Source organism: Rhinatrema bivittatum, chromosome 8, assembly GCF_901001135.1.
Source record: "Rhinatrema bivittatum chromosome 8, aRhiBiv1.1, whole genome shotgun sequence".
NCBI classification, from domain to species: domain Eukaryota; kingdom Metazoa; phylum Chordata; class Amphibia; order Gymnophiona; family Rhinatrematidae; genus Rhinatrema; species Rhinatrema bivittatum.
The window spans coordinates 181,895,503-181,916,231 of NC_042622.1; the positions used below are offsets into that span (position 1 = coordinate 181,895,503).

Below are 20,729 nucleotides of genomic sequence, written 5' to 3' on the forward strand. Positions count from 1 at the left end.
TGAGCAAGAGGCGAGGAAAGCAGGGAGGCGCGAGAAAGAAGAGGGGATGAGAAAACAGTCTATTTACTGACTCCCTCCCAAGGGGTAAACCGGGACTTAACAAAATCATCTGTCTGATTGCCACCTGATTATTTTGTAGCACCCTTGCTATAATGCACAATTAGGAAGACAAACTTCAGGCGGGAGGGTGGGAAAGGGGAGCCCTGGTGTGGTAGGTTTTCTGGTTCTTTTGTACCTGCCAAGGGACAGCAAACGCGGCCCCCCAACCCGCCCCATCCACAGGCCACTCTCTGGGAGACAAGGGGAGAGATGCCCCGACAGAGAAATCTGTCCTCGGAGGGCTTCTCTCCCACTGTAACATATAGTAATGGCACAAAAAGGATCAAATGCTCCATCCAGTCTGCCCAGTGAGCTTCTTCTGGTAGCATCTGCTGCGCCGGGGGGCAGGTTACCCCCCCATGTTTCCCCCTCAAGGGTAGCCACAGCCAGATAAAGCTGAGTTCAAGGCAGCATTTTCCACCGCATGCCCTCCATGGAAGGCAAGAGCCCTCGAGTGCAACACGTCACGGTACTAACACGACCAGGAAAACGCACGGGCTGCTCTTAAGAACGGATGTCGCTGGGGGGGGGGGGGGGGGGGCTGGCCACCTCATCCTGACAGTCTTACACAGAAGTTGTAGGGGATAGGAGGGGAAAGAGGAAGGCGGGCAAAAAAAGGGCGCGTGTTGCTGCCAACTCTTCAAGGCCCACTTATGGAGAGATCTCCGAGTCAGGCAGCCCATCCCGTGCGGTGCCTCCCTCTCAAAACAACAGACCGGGGCAATGCTGTCTGAAAGGCACTGTGAATGTGTGTGAGTCGAGACTTCCAGGACAGCAAGACAGCAGCATCCTCCCCTGCTTTGGCTATGGTTGCCCTATCACTGTGCTTCCAGTATAGTACAAGGTCTGAGTCTCATCCAAAAGGCCAAGAAGGGACCGTCCTGAACTCACAGCGCAGGCTCTGCGCCTGGATCCCAGCCAAGAAGCTGATAGCAAGACTCCAGTTTATTCAGGAGGACATAATTGCCACCTCACCACACACATACATATCGCTCCGCCCATGCCGAGCTGCTCAAAGTCTCTTTCGGTTTAGTGTCGCCAAGTGTGCTTGTTTTGGGCAGAGCACGACAGGAATGAACCTCACTCTTTGGGTCCAACCTCAGTCTCTCAAACTGAATCTTCAATGTTGTTTATGTATTTTTTTTTCCAGCACTGGCCAATTCCCTGTGTTTGCAGTATCACCGCAGCCGCTGCCTGCAGGGCTGAGGGCCCGTACTCTCCCCGGAACTGCAGGCTGGGAAGTAGAAACAGTTTGCAGAGAAGGACGGCTTGGTTGCCGCATCTCAAAAAAGATATAGTTGCGATGGAGAAGGTACAGAGAAGGGCAACCAAAATGATAAAGGGGATGGAACAGCTTCCCTATGAGGAAAGGCTGAAGAGATTAGGGCTGTTCAGCTTGGAGAAGAGACGGCTGAGGGGGGATATGATAGAGGTCTTTAAGATCATGAGAGGTCTTGAACGGGTAGATGTGAATCGGTTATTTTCACTTTCGAATAATAGAAGGACTAGGGGGCACTCCATGAAGTTAGCAAGTAGCACATTTAAGACTAATCGGAGAAAATTCTTTTTCACTCAACGCACAATAAAGCTCTGGAATTTGTTGCCAGAGGATGTGGTTAGTGCAGTTAGTGTAGCTGGGTTCAAAAAAGGTTTGGATAAGTTCTTGGAGGAGAAGTCGATTAATGGCTATTAATCGATTTTACTTAGGGAATAGTCACTGCTATTAATTGCATCAGTAGCATGGGATCTTCTTAGTGTTTGGGTAATTGCCAGGTTCTTGTGGCCTGGTTTTGGCCTCTGTTGGAAACAGGATGCTGGGCTTGATGGACCCTTGGTCTGACCCAGCATGGCAATTTCTTATGTTCTTATGTTCTTAAATTCTCTCCCTTACATCAAAACATCACCTAATGCTGGCAAACCCTGAGCTAGGAGCTGGTCCCTGTCCTCTGTGTGTCCCCTGCTGTCAGGCCGGTGACTGTGAGATTATCCAGAGCCGGATGAAAGCGCAACACAGAGCTTCCTGCTAAGGGGGAGGAGGGGAAAAGCTTGCAGCGCATCCCGGTATTTACAGCAAGGTGAATCCGGGCCACCCTGCCACAGAGAACGGGTCCTCTCCCCAATCAGGAAGAGCAGGGTATAACAATGAGAGCCACACAGACACCTCTCCCTCTCCCCGGCCAGGGTTTGCCCATCTCCTATTCCCAACTTACTGCACTGGTTCTAAAGCAACTTTGTGCAGCAGAGTGCAAAGCTCAGGATGTGTTTCTCCAGGAGCAGATGTCATCAGCGAATGCAACTCAAGAGGGAAGAGGGAACACATACCCGTCTTCTCAATCCATTCCCACTCTGGTGAACGTGCACGAGAGTGACAGTGAGTGAGTGAGTGTGTATGAGAAGACACGAGCCGGGACTCACATGGGTCAAGCAAAGGCATTTTCTCCACAGAGAGACACTTCATACCATCAGGCTGAAAACGTTTCCAGCTCACACAAGTTTCCTTAACATGGATCCCCCCCCCCCCAGAATTCAACTGAAATCCTAGCAAGGTAAGTTATTTGGGGACTCTTTCCTACAGCTTCCACCACCTCTCCTTGTCTTTTCAATCCAAGTCCCCACTTAACAGGGAGACACCTAAGGGATCAGGGTTATTACGTGGCTCCCTTTCATGGCTTTCCCGGCCCACGTGCTTACAACCCGAGAACCCCAGTGATAACGCATTTGGCACAGCACACGGTTTGACCCTCCGCTGTGCACACTCTTCACTGCAAACGCGGCAAGGAGTTTTGTGCATAGTACCATGCATATTCCTCAGCGCCCTCGCCTGGAAATCCCATGCTAATGAAGGGTGTGCTACTACCCCCCCAAATATGCAGAGAGGTGCACTGACTCAACTCTTGTTTTCTTAGCGCTAGATACTTAACTCCCAGTCCCAGGTGGAATAAAGATTCCAGGGCTAACGACAGTCTATGGGGGCGGAAGCTAGAACGCCAGTGCCGGGACCTGTGGTTGGGATTTTATGTGCAGTAAACATGCTGTACGCACACAATGCATGGTTTCCACAACTAAAATATGATTTATGCACGTGAAAAAAAAAAAAAAAAAAAAAAAAGCTTCTGATGCTGAAAACCGTTATTTTTGTGTGCACAAAGCATATTTTCTGCATATAAATCCCGAGTACAGGTGCCGGCTCTCGAGTTAAGAGGATAAAAGTATACGTGCGCGTGGTATAAAGTCAGCTGTACGCACGTACATGCGTGCACAATTTTACGTGCACACACACGTGTCATGATGGCTGACCCAATTACCAGTTTCCCCAGTTCGTACCCATTTTGCCCAGGTAAAGGATAGGACTTCCTAACCTCCCTAGTTAATCAGCCTCCCTTTCCCCTTGCTAACCCCAACCCTTAAAACCCCGCCGACTGGCCTAGTATTTTTTTGTTTAGGACTTACTCGCCACCCATAGCAGAAGTAAAGTTACACGGTAGGGGACCCTGGAGCACGCTTGTGTGCATAAATACTTACGCGCTGATTTCATTAAAAAAAAAATCCAGGAATGCCCTTGCCCCACTTCCGCTCCCACCCTTTTTTCAAAAAAAAAACAAAACATTTTTGTGCATGTACCAGGAGAGATGCACACACTCGCACGCCTTCGGGGTGCGCGTTGGCCTGACTTCGGCATGCATAGGACTTTCACAATTCACCTTTAAGCCTTTTCTTTGCACTCATTTAATGGTTCCTGCGCATGTTTTCTTTTTTTTTTAAACTCCCAGTGCATCAGCATCCCGCTAGCTTCCTGCAACGGGACTTAAAAAAAAAAAACAAAACATAAAAACCCATGAGCTTGTGCATTCAGAAACCGTGCGTGAACTTCAGCGCTCAAGCTTCTTGCATCGGACCCTCTAAGAGCAAACTTTTAGGGCATTTCAGGACTCAAGGGCTCACGCTGCCCTGGAAGCAGCAGCCATCGGATCGCTGAATTTGCAAACAAAATGTGCAGGTTGGCACACAAGCTCCAGGCTGTCCAGAACAGTCTGAACCGGTCCCGGTTTTACCCTGCGTCCCCACCCCCCAGAAAAACCCCTCTGGGATTTGTAGCTCCAACTTCTTTAAGAAAAAGAAGGAACTACAAACTCTGGGAATAAAATGGGTGAATGGGGAGGGTTTTGTTTTTTTTTCTTGCTCCGCCCATGCCTCATGGCACGGAGCCGGTTGGCCTTAGGCAGCCGTCTATCACCATCAAAATTATTTCTACTGACCCGAACAGGCAAAGGGGAAACTGGATTAGAACACATCTACCCTAAATCTTCCCTCCCCCTCACATATAGTGCTGGGGGACGGGACGGGACGGGACGGGACGGGACGGGACACCCCCCCCGGATACATTCTGAGCAGCGACAGACAACGTAAACCAATAAAGATGTGGAGGGGAGGGGGGGAGGGGGAGGGAGGTCGAGACCCTGCCACTTCACCCCCACAACCAAGCTCCCTCAGGCACAAGGAGCAGACACATGAGGAAGTGGCCCGCTTCCCCCCCCCCCCCCCCCCCCCCAAATCTACCTTTCACACAAAAGGGCGCAGAGACAGACGGCCTTTCAGTTCAGGTGGGAAATGGTCTCAGTTACAAAGCCATGGGATGAGGGAGGACCATTTCTCAGGACCCGAAGAGAAGCGCTCTTGTGTGTTTAACAGCTCATCTGTCAAACATGATCTAGTCAGTACAGAAGAGAAGCCAAGAAACGCTCCTCCGAGGCTCCGGGCTTTCATTCATTAAAGACTTTTCAGGCTGCATTCTTCCAATTTTTTTTTTTTATATCAGTTCTTATTGTATTTTCCCACATGCTGTTTGTTAAATTGGTAATAAAAGCCAAAGCGGGTGTTTTTCTGTCATTTTCCTGGGATTTCAGGACTAGGCAGTGTGTGGATGGTGACTGAAATGAGTTAACACTGCTGTATGTTCAGTTCTATTTCATAACCTGCAGGACAAAACCTATGCAAATTCAAACAAACCACTTTTTCATTTTTTTTCTTCTACTAATTATAGCACTTGTGACAGGTGCAAAATTGAAAACAGTAGAAATAACTGTCAGATATACAGACATCACTGCAAGCTCCCCTCACACACACACACACTGCTCCACCACAGAACATGTACAACACAGACAGAGGCACTGCAAGCTCCCCTCACACACACACACACAGCTCCACCACAGAACATGTACAACACAGACAGAGGCACTGCAAGCTCCCCTCACACACACACACACAGCTCCACCACAGAACATGTACAACACAGACAGAGGCACTGCAAGCTCCCCTCACACACACACACACAGCTCCACCACAGAACATGTACAACACAGACAGAGGCACTGCAAGCTCCCCTCACACACACACACACAGCTCCACCACAGAACATGTACAACACAGACAGAGGCACTGCAAGCTTCCCTCACACACACACACAGCTCCACCACAGAACATGTACAACACAGACAGAGGCACTGCAAGCTTCCCACACACACACACACACTGCTCCACCACAGAACATGTACAACACAGACAGAGGCACTGCAAGCTCCCCTCACACACACACACACAGCTCCACCACAGAACATGTACAACACAGACAGAGGCACTGCAAGCTCCCCTCACACACACACACACAGCTCCACCACAGAACATGTACAACACAGACAGAGGCACTGCAAGCTCCCCTCACACACACACACAGCTCCACCACAGAACATGTACAACACAGACAGAGGCACTGCAAGCTCCCCTCACACACACACACACACACACACACAGCTCCACCACAGAACATGTACAACACAGACAGAGGCACTGCAAGCTCCCCTCACACACACACACACAGCTCCACCACAGAACATGTACAACACAGACAGAGGCACTGCAATCTCCCCACACACACACACACACACAGCTCCACCACAGAACATGTACAACACAGACAGAGGCACTGCAAGCTCCCCTCACACACACACACACAGCTCCACCACAGAACATGTACAACACAGACAGAGGCACTGCAAGCTCCCCTCACACACACACACACAGCCCCACCTGAGAGCAGGTACAGCACAGGGCGTGGCAGTACAAGCTCCCCTCACACACACACACAGCTCCACCACAGAACATGTACAACACAGACAGAGGCACTGCAAGCTTCCCACACACACACACACACAGCCCCACCTGAGAGCAGGTACAGCACAGGGCGTGGCAGTACAAGCTTCCCTCACACTCACACACTGATCTACCACGGAGCAGGTACAACCCAGGCGGAAGCAGTGCAGGCTTTCTACACATACACACTCACACACTGCCCTGCCACAGGCGAGGGACAGCATGGGCAGTAGTAGTGACGGCCACTCTCATACATACACACACATTGCCCCACTACAGAACAGGTACAGCAGGGGCAGAAGCAATGCAAACTGGCCCCCCCCCCCAAAATACCCAGGCCGACCACAGAACAGCTACAGTATGGAGAGCATCAGTGCAAGCTTCCCCCACACATATACACAGCTGTGGGAGTGGGAGGGTAATTCAGTTTCTCTCCCTCAGTCCTTGGCCTTTTCATTGAGTTGCTAAACAAATTCTACGTTGCCTCAAAATGGGACACTCGTTCCTCCCCTTTTTGGTGCGCCGTGCTGGGGGCATAGCTGTGAGTTGATCTGGTCAGTGGGGTGAGAGAAGATCTCACTTACCTCTGTGCCTGTTGGTAGTTTTGTCAAACATAAGCATTGCATCCTCTACCTGTACACAAAAAGAAGAGAAAAAAGGGGACATGTGGTTTAGGATATTTGAAAATAACTTTAAAGCCGGCAATTCGATTGTTTGCCACAAGAGAACAGACAGAAAAAAATTGTGAAAAAAAACCAGGACCGTCGCCCCCCCAGCACCCACTCACTGCAAGTCCACCCCAAGCTGTGCTGCAGCCAGAGGGAGACGAATCCTTTTAGGAAAAAACGTTATTATATACTTTTTAAAAATGTATTTTAACATCTTTATGCTGCTGCTTGGGCTTAACCTGTAGCATCTGAGGCTGACTGACGGACACATTTCATTTCCTGAGGGCCCCTCCTGCTGCTGGGGCTGGGAGGAGGACCGCTTACACCCCCTGGACCGGAAACGGACGTGTAAATGCAACGCCGACCGCTACGCCACGCCACGCCACGCTCGGACCTCCCCCGGCCGCACGGCATCTACCGTAAAATGCCAAGCAGGCCCCGTTAACAGAAACTTCACGGTCGGCACCAGACGTCCCCCAGCTTCAGACAGAACGGAGGGACCTTCCCCCGCTCGGGACCGGGAGGGGCAGGAAACACGCCAGCGGGACCTCTCCCCTCAGCCTCAGCGGCCCACGCGCCCTGGGCCTCATTCAAACCACGGGGAAAGCTTCTCTGCCCTGCTGGGTGGAGGGAGGGGAGGAGAGGGGAGATGGGAACTCCACGGGAGGGGGGGACCGACCAAACAGACACAAGGAGAAAATGCACTGCCGTTGGCTGGCTGTGAAGGATTTCCCAAGGAGAGGTGCCAGAGAAAACCAAACCGCTGCTGTGAGTTCTAGGTGGGCATGAATTTGAAAACAGATCCTGCTATTGTGTGCATCACCTGCTTCCATAATTCTAGGATCAGGCCACTCTGCAGCCCACGCAGGAAGGATGCCTGCATAAAGGAAGCGCCGCTCAAGGTTTCCCCATCGCTAGCTGAAGAGCTGCTCAGTCCGCAGGCAACGGCTTGGGAGCCCCTCTCGGATTTCTGCCATGGAAAATGACCCTTCGGGACCCGCTTCAGCTTTAATAACGAACCCGACCCCAGCCCTGGCCAGCAAACCAACATGGCGCCAGATCCCCAAGTTTAATCTCCCTCCCCCCCCCCCCCCCCCCGGGCCCACAGCGCTGGACTGCACCCCAGATCCACCCCGAACCCAATGGTAGGACCCCCCACCCCCCCTCCCTTCCCCCATCCCCTCCATGCAGACGTGCGACAGGGCTGGCGGTTATCATCGTGTCCTTCAGACGGAGAAAAATCTCACTGCAACAGGTTAAAGTTAGTAATCCCAGCAAAGCCAGGCGCTCAGGCAGGTCATGGGTGGCTGGGACTCGGCGCGGCCTGCGCCTTCGCTCCTGCCTGTTTGCTCGTAGCTAGGTAACAGGGAAAATGCACAACAAGGCCCAGCTGGCACCATCCTTTCCTCCTGCCGATGGGAACTGCTCCCGTCCTGGTGAGGTGGGGAGGAGGCGTTTGGCTCGGTCCATCCTGCCCCAAAATGCCCAGCTCATAGCACCATGTGTTGATTAACAGAGCTGTTGGCTCCCAGTGCTGCAGATCCCCTGGGCTTCCCCCCCCCCCCCCCCCGGCCCTTTCCACATCTGCCTGTGCCCTCTTGGTAGTTTGCTGCAGAGAGGCACACCGAGCCTCTAACATGGTAAACATCTTCCTTTAAAACAGCAGGGCCACTTAACGCCAGCAAAATACACTCTTGCCGTAATATTATATGGCACATAAGGTCTGCAAATTAAAGAGTCAGCAAGGATTTGGTCTTATTCTTGATTCACCTCTCTTTCATGTCCAAATGTATCTTTAGTAGTTGTACTTCACAGGGGTATCCCTTAGCTAGTCAAGATGTTTAATTCATTAGGGCTGCAGAGCTGCTAACATGGTTTATTTTAAATATAAATTTTATGCCAGCATTTTTTTCCCTCTCTCCCCAAGAGAGCAGTCACTGTAGCAACAGGTCATGGAAACCATCGAACCTGATGGCAGCCAGGGTCTGCTAGGCCCAGATACTCTGCCGCAGCGCAGGTCTGTGCCTTCCCCCCCTCGCTTCATCACAACTAGGGATTCTCTCCACCTATTCCAGGCCTTCTTGAGTTCTCTCACTTTTTCTTCTCCACCCCAGCCCTTGGGAGGGCGTTCCTTGCGTCCCGCCGTCCTGTCTGTCTTTAGCCAGAGACACACACACACACCCCACCTACCCCTAGCACCCACAGCGTTACCGGTACATAATGCTGGGGGGGGGGGGGGGGGGGTGTCGCACACTCGGAACAAGGGGACGCACCACGTCTCTCCCCCAAGGCCACGAACCTGCCTTTTAAGTCCACACGTGTACCCCTGGTGAACATCCCTTGCGGAGATCCCAGAAACCAGAGTCACCTGTGACCCCCCCCCCCCTCTGAGAACTAGAGCGGGGCAGCCCCCAGTCAGCCGGTAAGAAGGGGAAGCACCAGGCCTTCCAAGGCCTCAGAACGTGTCTCTTTCCACATGAAAACTAAATCGCATGATACGGATTAACCGCCAGCTGAAATAACCTCATGTTTTTAAAGATATCGTGCTGCCAGAAAAAAATAAAAATATAAATCATACAGATCACCCTCAACTATTAATCCTGCTAAAAGGACACTGCAAGATACTCCATGCAGAATTAATTGTGCGTTTTTAACAATACGCCAGTGGTTATACCTTTCTTTCTGCTTCCTCCAGTCTCAACATTTCGCCTCTGCCAATTCCCTTTCAGAAAGTTAACCCCACCCCGTTCCCTCCGGGACCGCCATTGTGCTAGGAAAAATAGAGTCCAATTCACCACAGTCCTGCTGCACAATGACCGACTCAGCCCTCCTGAATACCCCACGTACAGCACTGGGGGGGGAAAAGGAAAAGAAAAAGAAAACAAAAAGACTTTTTTCTATTAACACTTTACCCCCCACCCCCAAAAAAAAAAAAAAAAAGAGGAAATCAAAGATCTGAGAGCCAGTGAGTGGCATGAAAGGAAAAAAAACACAATGTGAACTGAGCTGGGAAATCATTTTAAAAAAAACCCTAAACTAGAACTGGAGTGAAACAGAGTTAAACCAATGCCTCCCCCGTTCTTATTAATTCAGGAAAGCTATCAAGGGTATGGAAAACGGGCAGAACAAGGGAAGCTGAAACTTGAAGACTCCAGGAGACAGAAAGGCTGAAGGGGAGTGGAGAGAACTGGCCTCGCGCTCACACACACACACACACACACACACACACACACTCTCTCCCTCTTTCTCACGAGTCTCACCGCTCCGAGCACAAGTGGCCCTGTGTGAGCGCTCGTCAAGGAGAAATGAGGGGCAGAGAGAAGGTACTGGCAGGAAACCCTGATGTAAGCAAAACAAGAGCTTGCTTTCCCCCCCCTCCTAAACAAATGAAATCTATCTCAGTCTGCTTTCTGGCTCTGCAGAATGCCCAGGTCTTATTAACCCAGGAGCTTGTGCACGGTATGTGCGGGCGTGTATTTGTGTATGGTGTGCACAAGGAATATTTTGTGTATTGCGTACATACTGTATGCGTGAAATGTGTGTGGCGTGTTTCTGTATGTATGGTGTGCATAACTGTGTCCTGTATTTTGTGTACAGAGCGTGTGGTGTGTGGCGTGTGTCCTGTATTTTGTGAACAGTTTGTGTGGAGGGTGTGTGATGTGTTTGTGTATGTATGGTGTGCACGGAGTGTATGTGGTGTATTTTGCGTGCAGTACACGTGGTGTGTGTTGTGCATGGACTGTGTCCCCTGTATTTTGTGCATGGTATGTGTGGAGTATTTGTGTATGTATGGTGTGCATGTGGTGTATTTTGTGTACGGTACATGTGATGTGCGTTGTGTCCTGTATTTTGTACATGGTATGTGTGGGTCACATGCATATGGTATACATGGACTGTGTGTCCTGTATTTTATGTATGGTACATCTCTCCTCCCTCTCTGCTCCCCCACCCACCCTCATCCCACTACTTCAGCCACCAAAATGTACTGGATTCTCTCCAGCAACTTCTTCTGCACTCGTAGGGCCACTCGATTCCCCCCCCCCCAACACAAAGTTTCCCAAGCATATGTGCAGGACACCCACCTTGCATGCAGCACACGTGATTTGCTGCATTGGAGAAGAAGGGGTTAGCAGATTCTGTAGCCCAGGGGCACAAACTGTCCTGCTTACTCAGGCACCCAACCATCAACACAAGCCCATTCAATTATCTTTAAAAGTGTAAGCAAGCAAGACACAATCGACCTCCCCCCATCCCCACAAAACAACAATGGGTTTTATAGCCCTAAGAGAGATACTTACTGGGGGTGAAAGAAACTTTAATTATGATTCATTTGTCCTCTCAAAATGGCAGCTGGCTCTACAAGAAGTGAACCTGCAGGTGATGCAGTAAGAGTGGCTCACAGTCACTCTGAATCCAGTGCTTACCCTACCACAGCCACGCCAGGACAGGACCAACAGAGGCAGAGGTCAAGAAGCCGAGGCCAAAAATATAACTACCTAAATAATCTGCAATTAAAAGCTGTTTTCTCCTCCTAAGGTTGCAGCTCGCTCTACAAACTCCTGAGAAGCTTTTCAACCTTCACATTTCCAGAAAATGCAGTTGGTATTGGCCAAGCCTTGCAACAAATATTACACTGAATTTCACATCCCTTCTCTGAGCACAGCCCAGAAACCAGGCCAGCCGCATCGTCCATCACCGTCCAGGTGCAACGCGCACCGGGAGAAGCCACAAGCTCAAATCACCTGCGCAGCTCTCAGAGGTTCTGTAAGAGCACAGACGTCCACACGTCCGCCAGAGAACCCAGAGAGATAAATGGAGCCGCACCCTCCAGCAGCTGTACACATCCAACCTACGCTCCAGGTGACCTAAATAACATGGCAGCGATTAATCGTGCCGCAGGAGGCTCTGGGCTGGAGTCGGTTCTGCCGCCAACAGGATATTTTATTTCCACGTGCCTGCCCCGGCAACTTTCCAAGCTTGGTAGTGGATACACCACACAAAATCAGGGAGCAAAACAATCCCTCCAGGGGTCCGGGAAGCCCTCAGACCAGGCTGATGCACCTTTAGACATCAAGGGCAGGGAAGGGTTAGGGACTATCAGAGTTACAAGCAGGAATCTCCAAATATTAGATTGCCTGCTTTTTCTTATTATTAGTGCCCTACGTTGGTCTTATTCCTACAGTCCCCTTCTTGACTTGACCCTGCCTCTCTAGATGTTTCCCATATATAAACATTTTATGCAGCATAGTACACGATGGCAGAAAAGAAAACATCCCAGGTGCCAGCCGCAGAGGCTTGACTGCCAGCAGGGTACGGCTCTTTATCCAAGTCAATTTTCCTCTTTGGCTCTTTGCAGGTGGTCCTCCTTCCTCCCCTCCCCTAGCCAGCCAGTGGGTTTTCAGGCTACCCACAATGAATATGCATGAGATAGATTTGCATACAATGGAGGCAGTGCATGCAAACCTCTCTTATGCATAATCAATCTGCATAGCTTGAATATGAATTGGCTGGGAGGAGGGGTAGGTAACTTGAAGACCAGGCCGTGAACCAATGCCCTAGCATCCCTGGGCAAATGGGCATGCAAGCCCCCCAGACTTAAAGTAACGCTTACATCTGAACACGTATAGACGTCTAACTCTACTTTCTCTCTAACAAGTAAATAAAAATAATGTTGCACCTTTTATTGCAGCCACACACATTCCCAGGACATCGTTACCTACACCCAGATTTCTCTAATCATTCTGATTCGCTTTCCATTCACAATCCGTTAAAACCAGTCGGGCCAGGGATACCCAGGTTATGGGCAGGACTAAAGATCGCGCCCTTCCTGCCTGCGTCCAGTCCTGCTGCTCTGAATGGGCCCGTTTCACTCACGGTCACCCCAGATTCACACTGTCTTGTCATTTTTACTGGCAGACAGGTCCCCCCTTTTAATTACACTGTTTGTCAGGAAACGTCGCAGAGGCAGCCCCTGTAAAAGTGCGTGGGGGCCGGACGCCCAATGGAGGGCAATGATCCAATGTGTAGGGTGTTGGGCTGCGGTAACAGGGCCAGGTCCAAAAGGCTTACCTGTCACCAGTTACACTGGGGCTTGCATTTATGATGCATGAGGCACAGAAGAGCCCAATACATTTTGGCAAAGAACATACACATTATGTCTAGCTATACAGACACATAAACGCACATACGGGGGCAATATTCAGTCACTGGGCGGCTTGCAAAGTAAACCAGATAAACCTATCCGGCTAACTTTAGGACCTCTCCGTGACATGACCAGAGTGAGCAAGATACATAACTCTGCCCTGGAAGGCCCCCATGTTATCCAGCTAAAAGTCTGCCGGACAGGTGCCCAAATGATTCAAAAAGTCGGAATTTAACCATATGACTCGCAAGTTACCCGGCTACATGCCTCTGAATATGGATCCCGTGCATGGCTAACAGCGTACAAGGCACGGCGCGCTCCCAACCGCCTTCAAAGCAGTGTCAAATGCGGTCAACAACGGCTTAAAACCGGTCTAAAGCCGGTTTCCCAAAGCTCGACGGCCAAGAATGCGGAGCGAGGGGCCTGGACTCCAATTCACCAGCACCCACTTTATCTATCTCAGAAGGGTGAAAGGTCAAACTGGGCTCTGAACCACAAAGACCCAGCCGCCTCCACAGAGCTGCCCTCACTTGAAAAAGATGAGGTGGCTTTAAATGACGGTGGGGGGGGGTTGTGAGTTTCTTAGACAAAGAGCACCACAGGGCCCTGAAGCCCTTGGCTCTTTGGTGAGAAGCCCTTCCCTAATTCAGGCAGCCCCCTCACGCATGCCGAAACAGCGCACCGCCTGACTTCCTGAAGCATAGAACCCCCGTCCCTGGAGACCTGTCAGCCACCATTACTGTAACCGCCCCTGAGGAAAACAAGGACCATTAACAAGAGCCATGCCAGACTTGTTCCATATCCTTCAGGCCCATACCCGAAATGTTAAAACAAATGACAAAATAGAAATATATTAAAACAGATACAGCCAGAACCTCCTTGCGCTGGTTTTGCTTTTTAAATACTTAAAACTGCATTTATTCACTAGCTAGATGGCTTTCCGCTTGTAAGAACTTTTTTTTAAATCAGTAGGTAAAACCAATTTGCTGCTTTTAGCAGGTGGTTTAATCCTCATGGTATCATCGTGTCCTCTAACCTGTGAAGGAGCCACCAACTGCCTTTTAAGCGCCTGGCATCACTCCTACCATCCTACAGGGCCCTGCATGTCTTATTCCACTGGAAGAGAAACCATCAGGGGGAGGGGATTTTCCAAACAAACGTTCAGCAATCCATGGCAAGGCCAAACAAAGTGATGAGAAGCTCAACCCTGGAAAGCATTCTAGCTCACTGCATACCTTCAACAGGCAATTCTGAAAGCCATTTACTTGGGTAAACTGGTTTGGCTGAAAGCATGGGTTTCCGCAGCATGCGCACTTTTTAACCAGGTTGAAAAAAGGAATTCCCAGGGGATGTGTTCAGGTCAGCGAAGGGAAACCGGGGCGTAGGTGTTAGATTTTCCAATGCAGATATACTAAATTGTCCCCGACTGGCTGCCCACACAAATAGCAGAGGCCAAGTATTTGCATCTTTTGTACGCACATACTCTGCGGTAGTTAATTTTCAAAGGGAAACTACCCGAGTCAATTCCCTTTCAGAATTAGCTATAAGGTACGCAGGTACACATGCGCCCTGCAGCTAGGCAGGCTATTCAAAATTGCCCCTTGAATTACCATCACTTTAACAAAAGCCACCTTTCCAATTTGCCATGGGGGTTTGAAAGCAAAGTGTGCAGAGGAAGATGAAAGCCCTATTAAGCATTTAATAGGGTTCAGTTTCCTATGGGTGTCAAGGACTTGGCTTCCATCCAAAATAATAGTGCAGGGGCAGGGCGTTAGGTTTCAGTTTTGCTGACATGACCGCCAGGTTCGTCTCTGCTCTTGCTACGTGTGCCTCCCCATTACAATATCGCACTCTGCCATTCAGATATAGGATCTAGACTGTGGCATGTGAAATTGATGCAGTATCAGAAATAAGACAGGAGACTCCAACCAGGGATGCAAGGCATTTTTCAAATTTTTAACTTGCCCCTCTAAGAAGCACTTACTGAGAAGAAATCGGATCTTCAGACTACCTGCGTCCAACTCCATTCATGACTTCCATGGGTTGTAATCACTCACCCTTCTGGGTTTTTGTTGGAGTTTTATCTAATTTCTTTTCCTACTGCTAATTACTGCACAGTGGCAATGGAATATAAAGCCCTAGATGTTTTTTCTCTCCTAGGCAGACAATCTCAAAATATGAAATGAACTGTCATTTTCGGATGCTGTTTCAGGACAGAAGACATGCTGAGTGCTATTCTCTGTTCTCACCTTGCATTTAAACAAAATTATTATTATTTTTTTAGAAAATGATGTTAATAGGCAAATTATGAAAAGCGACCCAGGAAGTCACATTAGGCCACAACAAAGATGTCATATCTGCACAGTAACACCGTCAACAGAAATACAACCTGCCGTGGGACTGATTCGCACTCAGCCAGCCTCTCTCTCAATCTTTCAGCTGTGGCCAGGCAGAGGGGAACAAGGCTGTGATCGTACGTTATCTTAAACTGCTTTATTTTATTTCTTTTTCATCTGCAGGGTTACAATGAACCATTCCCAGTCCAGTGGGTTATGAGCCCATCAGAAACTACTGAAGCTCTGTTCTCATGCTGCCTTCACGCTGTCACCAGAGCAGCACTGCTGCATCATTCCATGGCTGCTTTACTGTCCTAACAGACATCCCGCTGCACAAATCATTCCCTGCAAGCAACTTCCAAAGACCGCAATAAGGGCCAGAAGCAAACGCCACCAGGGGAAGATATGCTGTTAGCTTCCAGGCAAACACCCAAATTTCATAAGATCACCAGGTTCCTGCAGCCCTCATCAGCCAGGTGCAAAACAATTTGTGACTTTACTTCCAAGCAAAATTAGCTGCCGTCAGCAGGAATGTACTGGGTTTTTGTTTTTTTTCTTTTTGAATTATTATCGTCTTCACTTCGTGCAGCCTTACCTGTTACTTACCTATGTCACACTTCTCAGCTCATTAACTCACACTGGGGGCCGAAGAAAGGACTTTGGCAGTGCCGCCAATACACACAGCACCACACAGGCAAAGTCAAAACTACAAAATCTATGCCCCAGGAAGTTACGTTCTATGTCAGAGTACAGGGAAGCTGAGTGACTTGCTCATGGTCACAAGGAATGAGTGGTGGGGAGGTGGGATTCACACGTCGATCTCTAGGCTTTACAGCTCTCTGCTCCCCCCTCCACTTAGCATTTGGAGTACTGTGTATAGTTCTTTTATACAATTTTGTGAGTGACATAACAGAAGGATGTGGTCGTCACATCCCAAAAAAAGATATAGTTGCAATGGAGAAGGTATAGAGAAGGGTGACCAAAATGATAAAGGGGATAGAACAGCTCCCTATGAGGAAAGACTAAAAAGGTTAGGGCTGTTCAACTTGAAGAAACAGCTGATATGATAGAGGTCTATAAAATCATGAGAGGACTAGAACGGGTAAATATGAATCGGCTATTTACACCTTCAGATAATAAAAGAACTAGGAGGTAGTCCATGAAGTTAGCAAGCAACACATTTAAAACAAATCAGAGAAAATTCTTTCACTCAACTCACAATTGAGTTCTGGAATTAATTGCCAGAGGACATGGTTAGTGCAGTTAGTGTAGCTGGGTTTAAAAAAAAGGTTTGGATAAGTTCTTGGAGAAGTCCATAAACTGCTATTAATCAATTTGTCTAGGGAATAGCCACTGCTATTACTGGCATTAGTAGCATGGGATCAACTTAGTGTTTGGGTACTTGCCAGGTACTTCTAACCTGGATTGGCCACTGATGGAAACAGGATGCTGGGCTTCAGGACCCTTGGTCAGACCTAGCATGGCAATTTCTTAAGGACTGACGGGAAAAGTTTGTCTTTTTGCCAATGATACCAAAATCTGTTACAGGGTGGACAGCCAGGAAGGAGTGGAAAACATGAGGAGGGATAAAGCGAAGCTCGAGAAATGGTCTAAGGTCTGGAAGCTAATATTTAATGCTAAAAAATGCAGAGTAATGCATTTAGGGTGCAAAAACCCAAGAGAAAGGTACAGTATTGGAGGTGAAATTCTTCTAGGCACAAAGGAAGAGCAGGATCTGGGGGTAATTGTATCTGATGATCTTAAGGTGGCCAAACAGGTGGATACAGTGACTACAAAAGCCAGACAGATGCTTGGCTGTGTAGGGAGAGGAATGGTGAGCAAAAAAATGGAGGTGATATTGCCTCTGTATAGGTCCCTGGTGAAACCTCGCTTGGGCATGCTGTGTACAATTCTGGAGATCGCACCTTCAAAAGGATAGAAACAGGATGGAGTCGGGCCAGAGGGTGGCTACTAAAATGGTCAGTGGAGATCTAAACATATACACCCTGGAGGAAAGGCAAGTTAGGGGAGATATTATAGAGACATTTAAATATCTCAAAGATTTCCATGCACAGGAGACGAGCCGTTTTCAATGGAAAGGAGGATCTAGAACGAGAGTCATGGGATAAGAATGAAAGGGGGGAGATTCAGGAGTTATCTTAGGAAATATTTCTTGACCAAGAGGGTGGAGACAAAAACAGCATCTGAATTCAAGAAAGCATGGGATAAGTACAGGGGATATCTCTTAAGGAAGTGATGAGAATTACGGTATAATGCTAAAGTAACTGAATGGATGGAACATATAGTCTTTTTCTTCATCATATTTCTATATGTTCTATAATTCTGGAGATCGTAGCTTCAAAAGGATATAAACCGGTTGGAGTCAGTCCAGAGGCGGGCTACTAAAATGGTCTTCATCATAAAAGCATATGGGTCAGACTTAAAACATCTAAACATGTGTACCCTAGAGGAAAGGCAGGCCAGGGGAGATATAACAGAGACATTTAAATACCTCCAAGGAAGAAATGCACAGGAGCCAAGTCTTTCAATGGAAAGGAGGCTCTGGAACGAGGGGTCACAGGAAGAGGATGAAAGGGGGTAGAGACTCAGGAGTAATCTTTGGAAATATTTCTTCACAGAAAAGAAGGTGGATGCATGGCATGGCCTCCCTGTGGAGGGGATGGATACAAGAACAGTATCTGAATTCAAGAAGCCATGGGACCAGCACGGGGGGAATCTCTGAGAGAGGGATGGGGGATCGTAGAGTTGAGTTGTTGGGCAGACTAGAGAAGCCCTATGGTCTTTGTATGCCTTCATATTTCTCTGTTTAACCAGGCGAAACCAAAGATTTGTTTGTGGTGACGTGTGTTGAGGTGCACAGATGCTTTACGTGCAGCCACCTTTTCATATTAATGCGGCTACAGGCGTTTTAGGGGAAGGAACGGGGGAGGGGCAGGCAACCACAGGTGAGCTAGCCCGTGTCCTCTGCCCTGACGACTTCCCGCATAGGGTAACCTGAGAAAGGTGAAACCTCTCCCAAGGTCCTTCGGTAAATACCTGCTGAGTAAACAGGAAGGTAAGGCAAGGATAGCATTACTAGGCCTCTCACCGCACGGAAGATCTGGGATTAATTCACAGGTGCACAGGCAAGCACCCCATCCCAATGACAGACACGCACACACAAAGACCCACACAGACAGACGGGACAGGCAAAGGTCCATAAAATTATCAACCGCTACAATCGACCCTGGAGAAAGATGCAGCTGCCAGACTAAATGGTTTGGTTTCTATTTCACAAAGAAGAAACTCATCAGTTCCCCGGAGCTGTAATGAAAGGCTGTTCTCATTGTACTTTCTGCCAGTCTTGTTCGGGTTTTCTTTCTTCCCATGGAAGAGAGACCCGTTAAAATGCATAACCTCAGGTGACAGCTGAGAGAGCTCTTCCCACTTTAGAAAACCAAAAGCCAGAAAAATCACTAGAAGAGATGTTTAATATTTTGATATGGACTTTAAATGCCCCAAGTATGAAGGCAGTATGTCTGACGGGCCCACACCGTCTAAGCATGAAAACAGATTTCAAAATGAGCCAGGGGGCCTCGGATCCCTACTTACAGGACCTAAGACATGAGCCGTACATGGGGCGCCTGCTGTCCCCTCCTCCCTGAGTCTGGAGAGAAGCCTTAAGAACAACTTAGGAAGAGCCCTAAAGGCCTAGGTGTACCCCTAAAGGCTAAAGAGGTTAGGGCTGTTCAGCCTGGAGAAGAGACGGCTGAGGGGGTATACGATAGAGGTCTTTAAGATCATGAGAGGTCTAGAACAGGTAGATGTGAATCGATTATTTACTGTTTCAGATAATAGGAGGACTAGGGGCACTCCATGAAGTTAGCAAGTAGCACATTTAAAACTAATTGGAGAAAATTATTTTTCACTCGATGCACAATTAAACTCTGGAATTTGTTGCCAGAGGATGTGGTTAGTACAGTTAATATAGCTGTGTTTAAAAAAGAATTGGATAAGTTCTTGGAGAAGTCCATTATCTGCTATTAATTAAGCTGACTTAGAAAATAGCCACTGCTATTACTAGCAACAGTAACATGGGATCTTCTTAGTTTTTGGGAACTTGCCAGGTTCTTGTGGCCTGGATTGGCCTCTGTTGGAAACAGGATGCTGGGCTTCATGGACCCCTGGGTCTGACCCAGCATGGCATGTTCTTATGTTCTTAGGTAGACATGAAGGAAAGGGTGCATGGGGGATAACCTGCATGGAGCGGCAGCTGCTTCCCCTAACAGAAGGCATGGGGATTACTACCCTTAACCATTTAGCTTTCATGATTTTGAAGCAACTGCAGCATCGGGGGGGGGGGGGGGTATTGGGATTCAGATGACAGCCAATGCTGGGCCCTGACTTTTACAGTCCGGGGTAGTGACACGCAGACATAAGGGAAAAAGCACAGGACTGCTTCTATGGCCAAGACTAAAAGCAAAACTCCTTCAAGCAACATTGTCTGAATTATCAAGAAGGCTGCTCACCCTGTCAAAATGTTGCAGTAATTTTGTTCTGGGTTTGACAGTTGCATGGTTTTGACTGTAAATATTACTGCCTTTAACGTAAGGCTTGGGGGTAACTGGCACAGAGCTGCAGTTTCTTCCATAAGAAGCTTGCCGGGCAGACTGGATGGATCATTTGGTCTTTTTCTGTCATTGTTACCATGGGTTTCTTTTTATTTTTTGCCGTAAGGTAAGATTTCTTATGTTCTAATTAATTAATTAATTAATTAATCAATCAATTAATTAATTAATTAAACAACCTCCTAGAAATAAGGGTGAAAATACAAGGTACAGGCAATACCTTTTTACTGAACTAATTAACTACGTTTGTGACTAGCTTTCCAAAGACACTCGCCCTTCATCAGGACGGTGCATTGAATGAAGGCAACATAGCTCTGGGTTAGTGCAATAAAAAGGGGGTCCATCTACACCTGCTGCGCTGGCCCTTATTTCCAACCTCTACAAATGGACTAACGCAGACGACCACCAGGCCGCTTTACTCAGGAGGGAGGGTGTCACTGCTTTCCGAATGCGGAGAAGCGGCAGACTTCGCGCTGATGGCTCTTTGCTGCTACACAGTAACACGGTAAATGACGACACAGAAAAGACCCACACGCTCCTTTTAAGTCTGTCTAGTTGAGATTCGGACACTTTGGGCAGATGAGCACGAACATTCCCATAAGCAACCCAACACCAGCTCCCCACACCTTCCTATCCTCTACCACCCGACCCTCCCCACCTCTTCCTACCACTGCCCTCCAAGCAATACTCAAAATCTGTTTCAGCTGGG

The 20,729-nt window shown here is 48.6% G+C and overlaps 1 protein-coding gene across 6 annotated transcripts in view; it reads right to left on the reverse strand.

Moving 5' to 3' along the window:
- MSI2 (musashi RNA binding protein 2) overlaps positions 1-20,729 on the reverse strand; it is a 398,820-nt gene that overhangs the window by 200,555 nt on the left and 177,536 nt on the right. For all 6 annotated transcript variants that reach the window (XM_029611878.1, XM_029611877.1, XM_029611875.1 and 3 more), the window contains exon 7: positions 6,831-6,879. In XM_029611878.1, the coding sequence (XP_029467738.1) occupies positions 6,831-6,879 (49 nt within the window). The remainder of the gene's footprint in view (positions 1-6,830; positions 6,880-20,729) is intronic.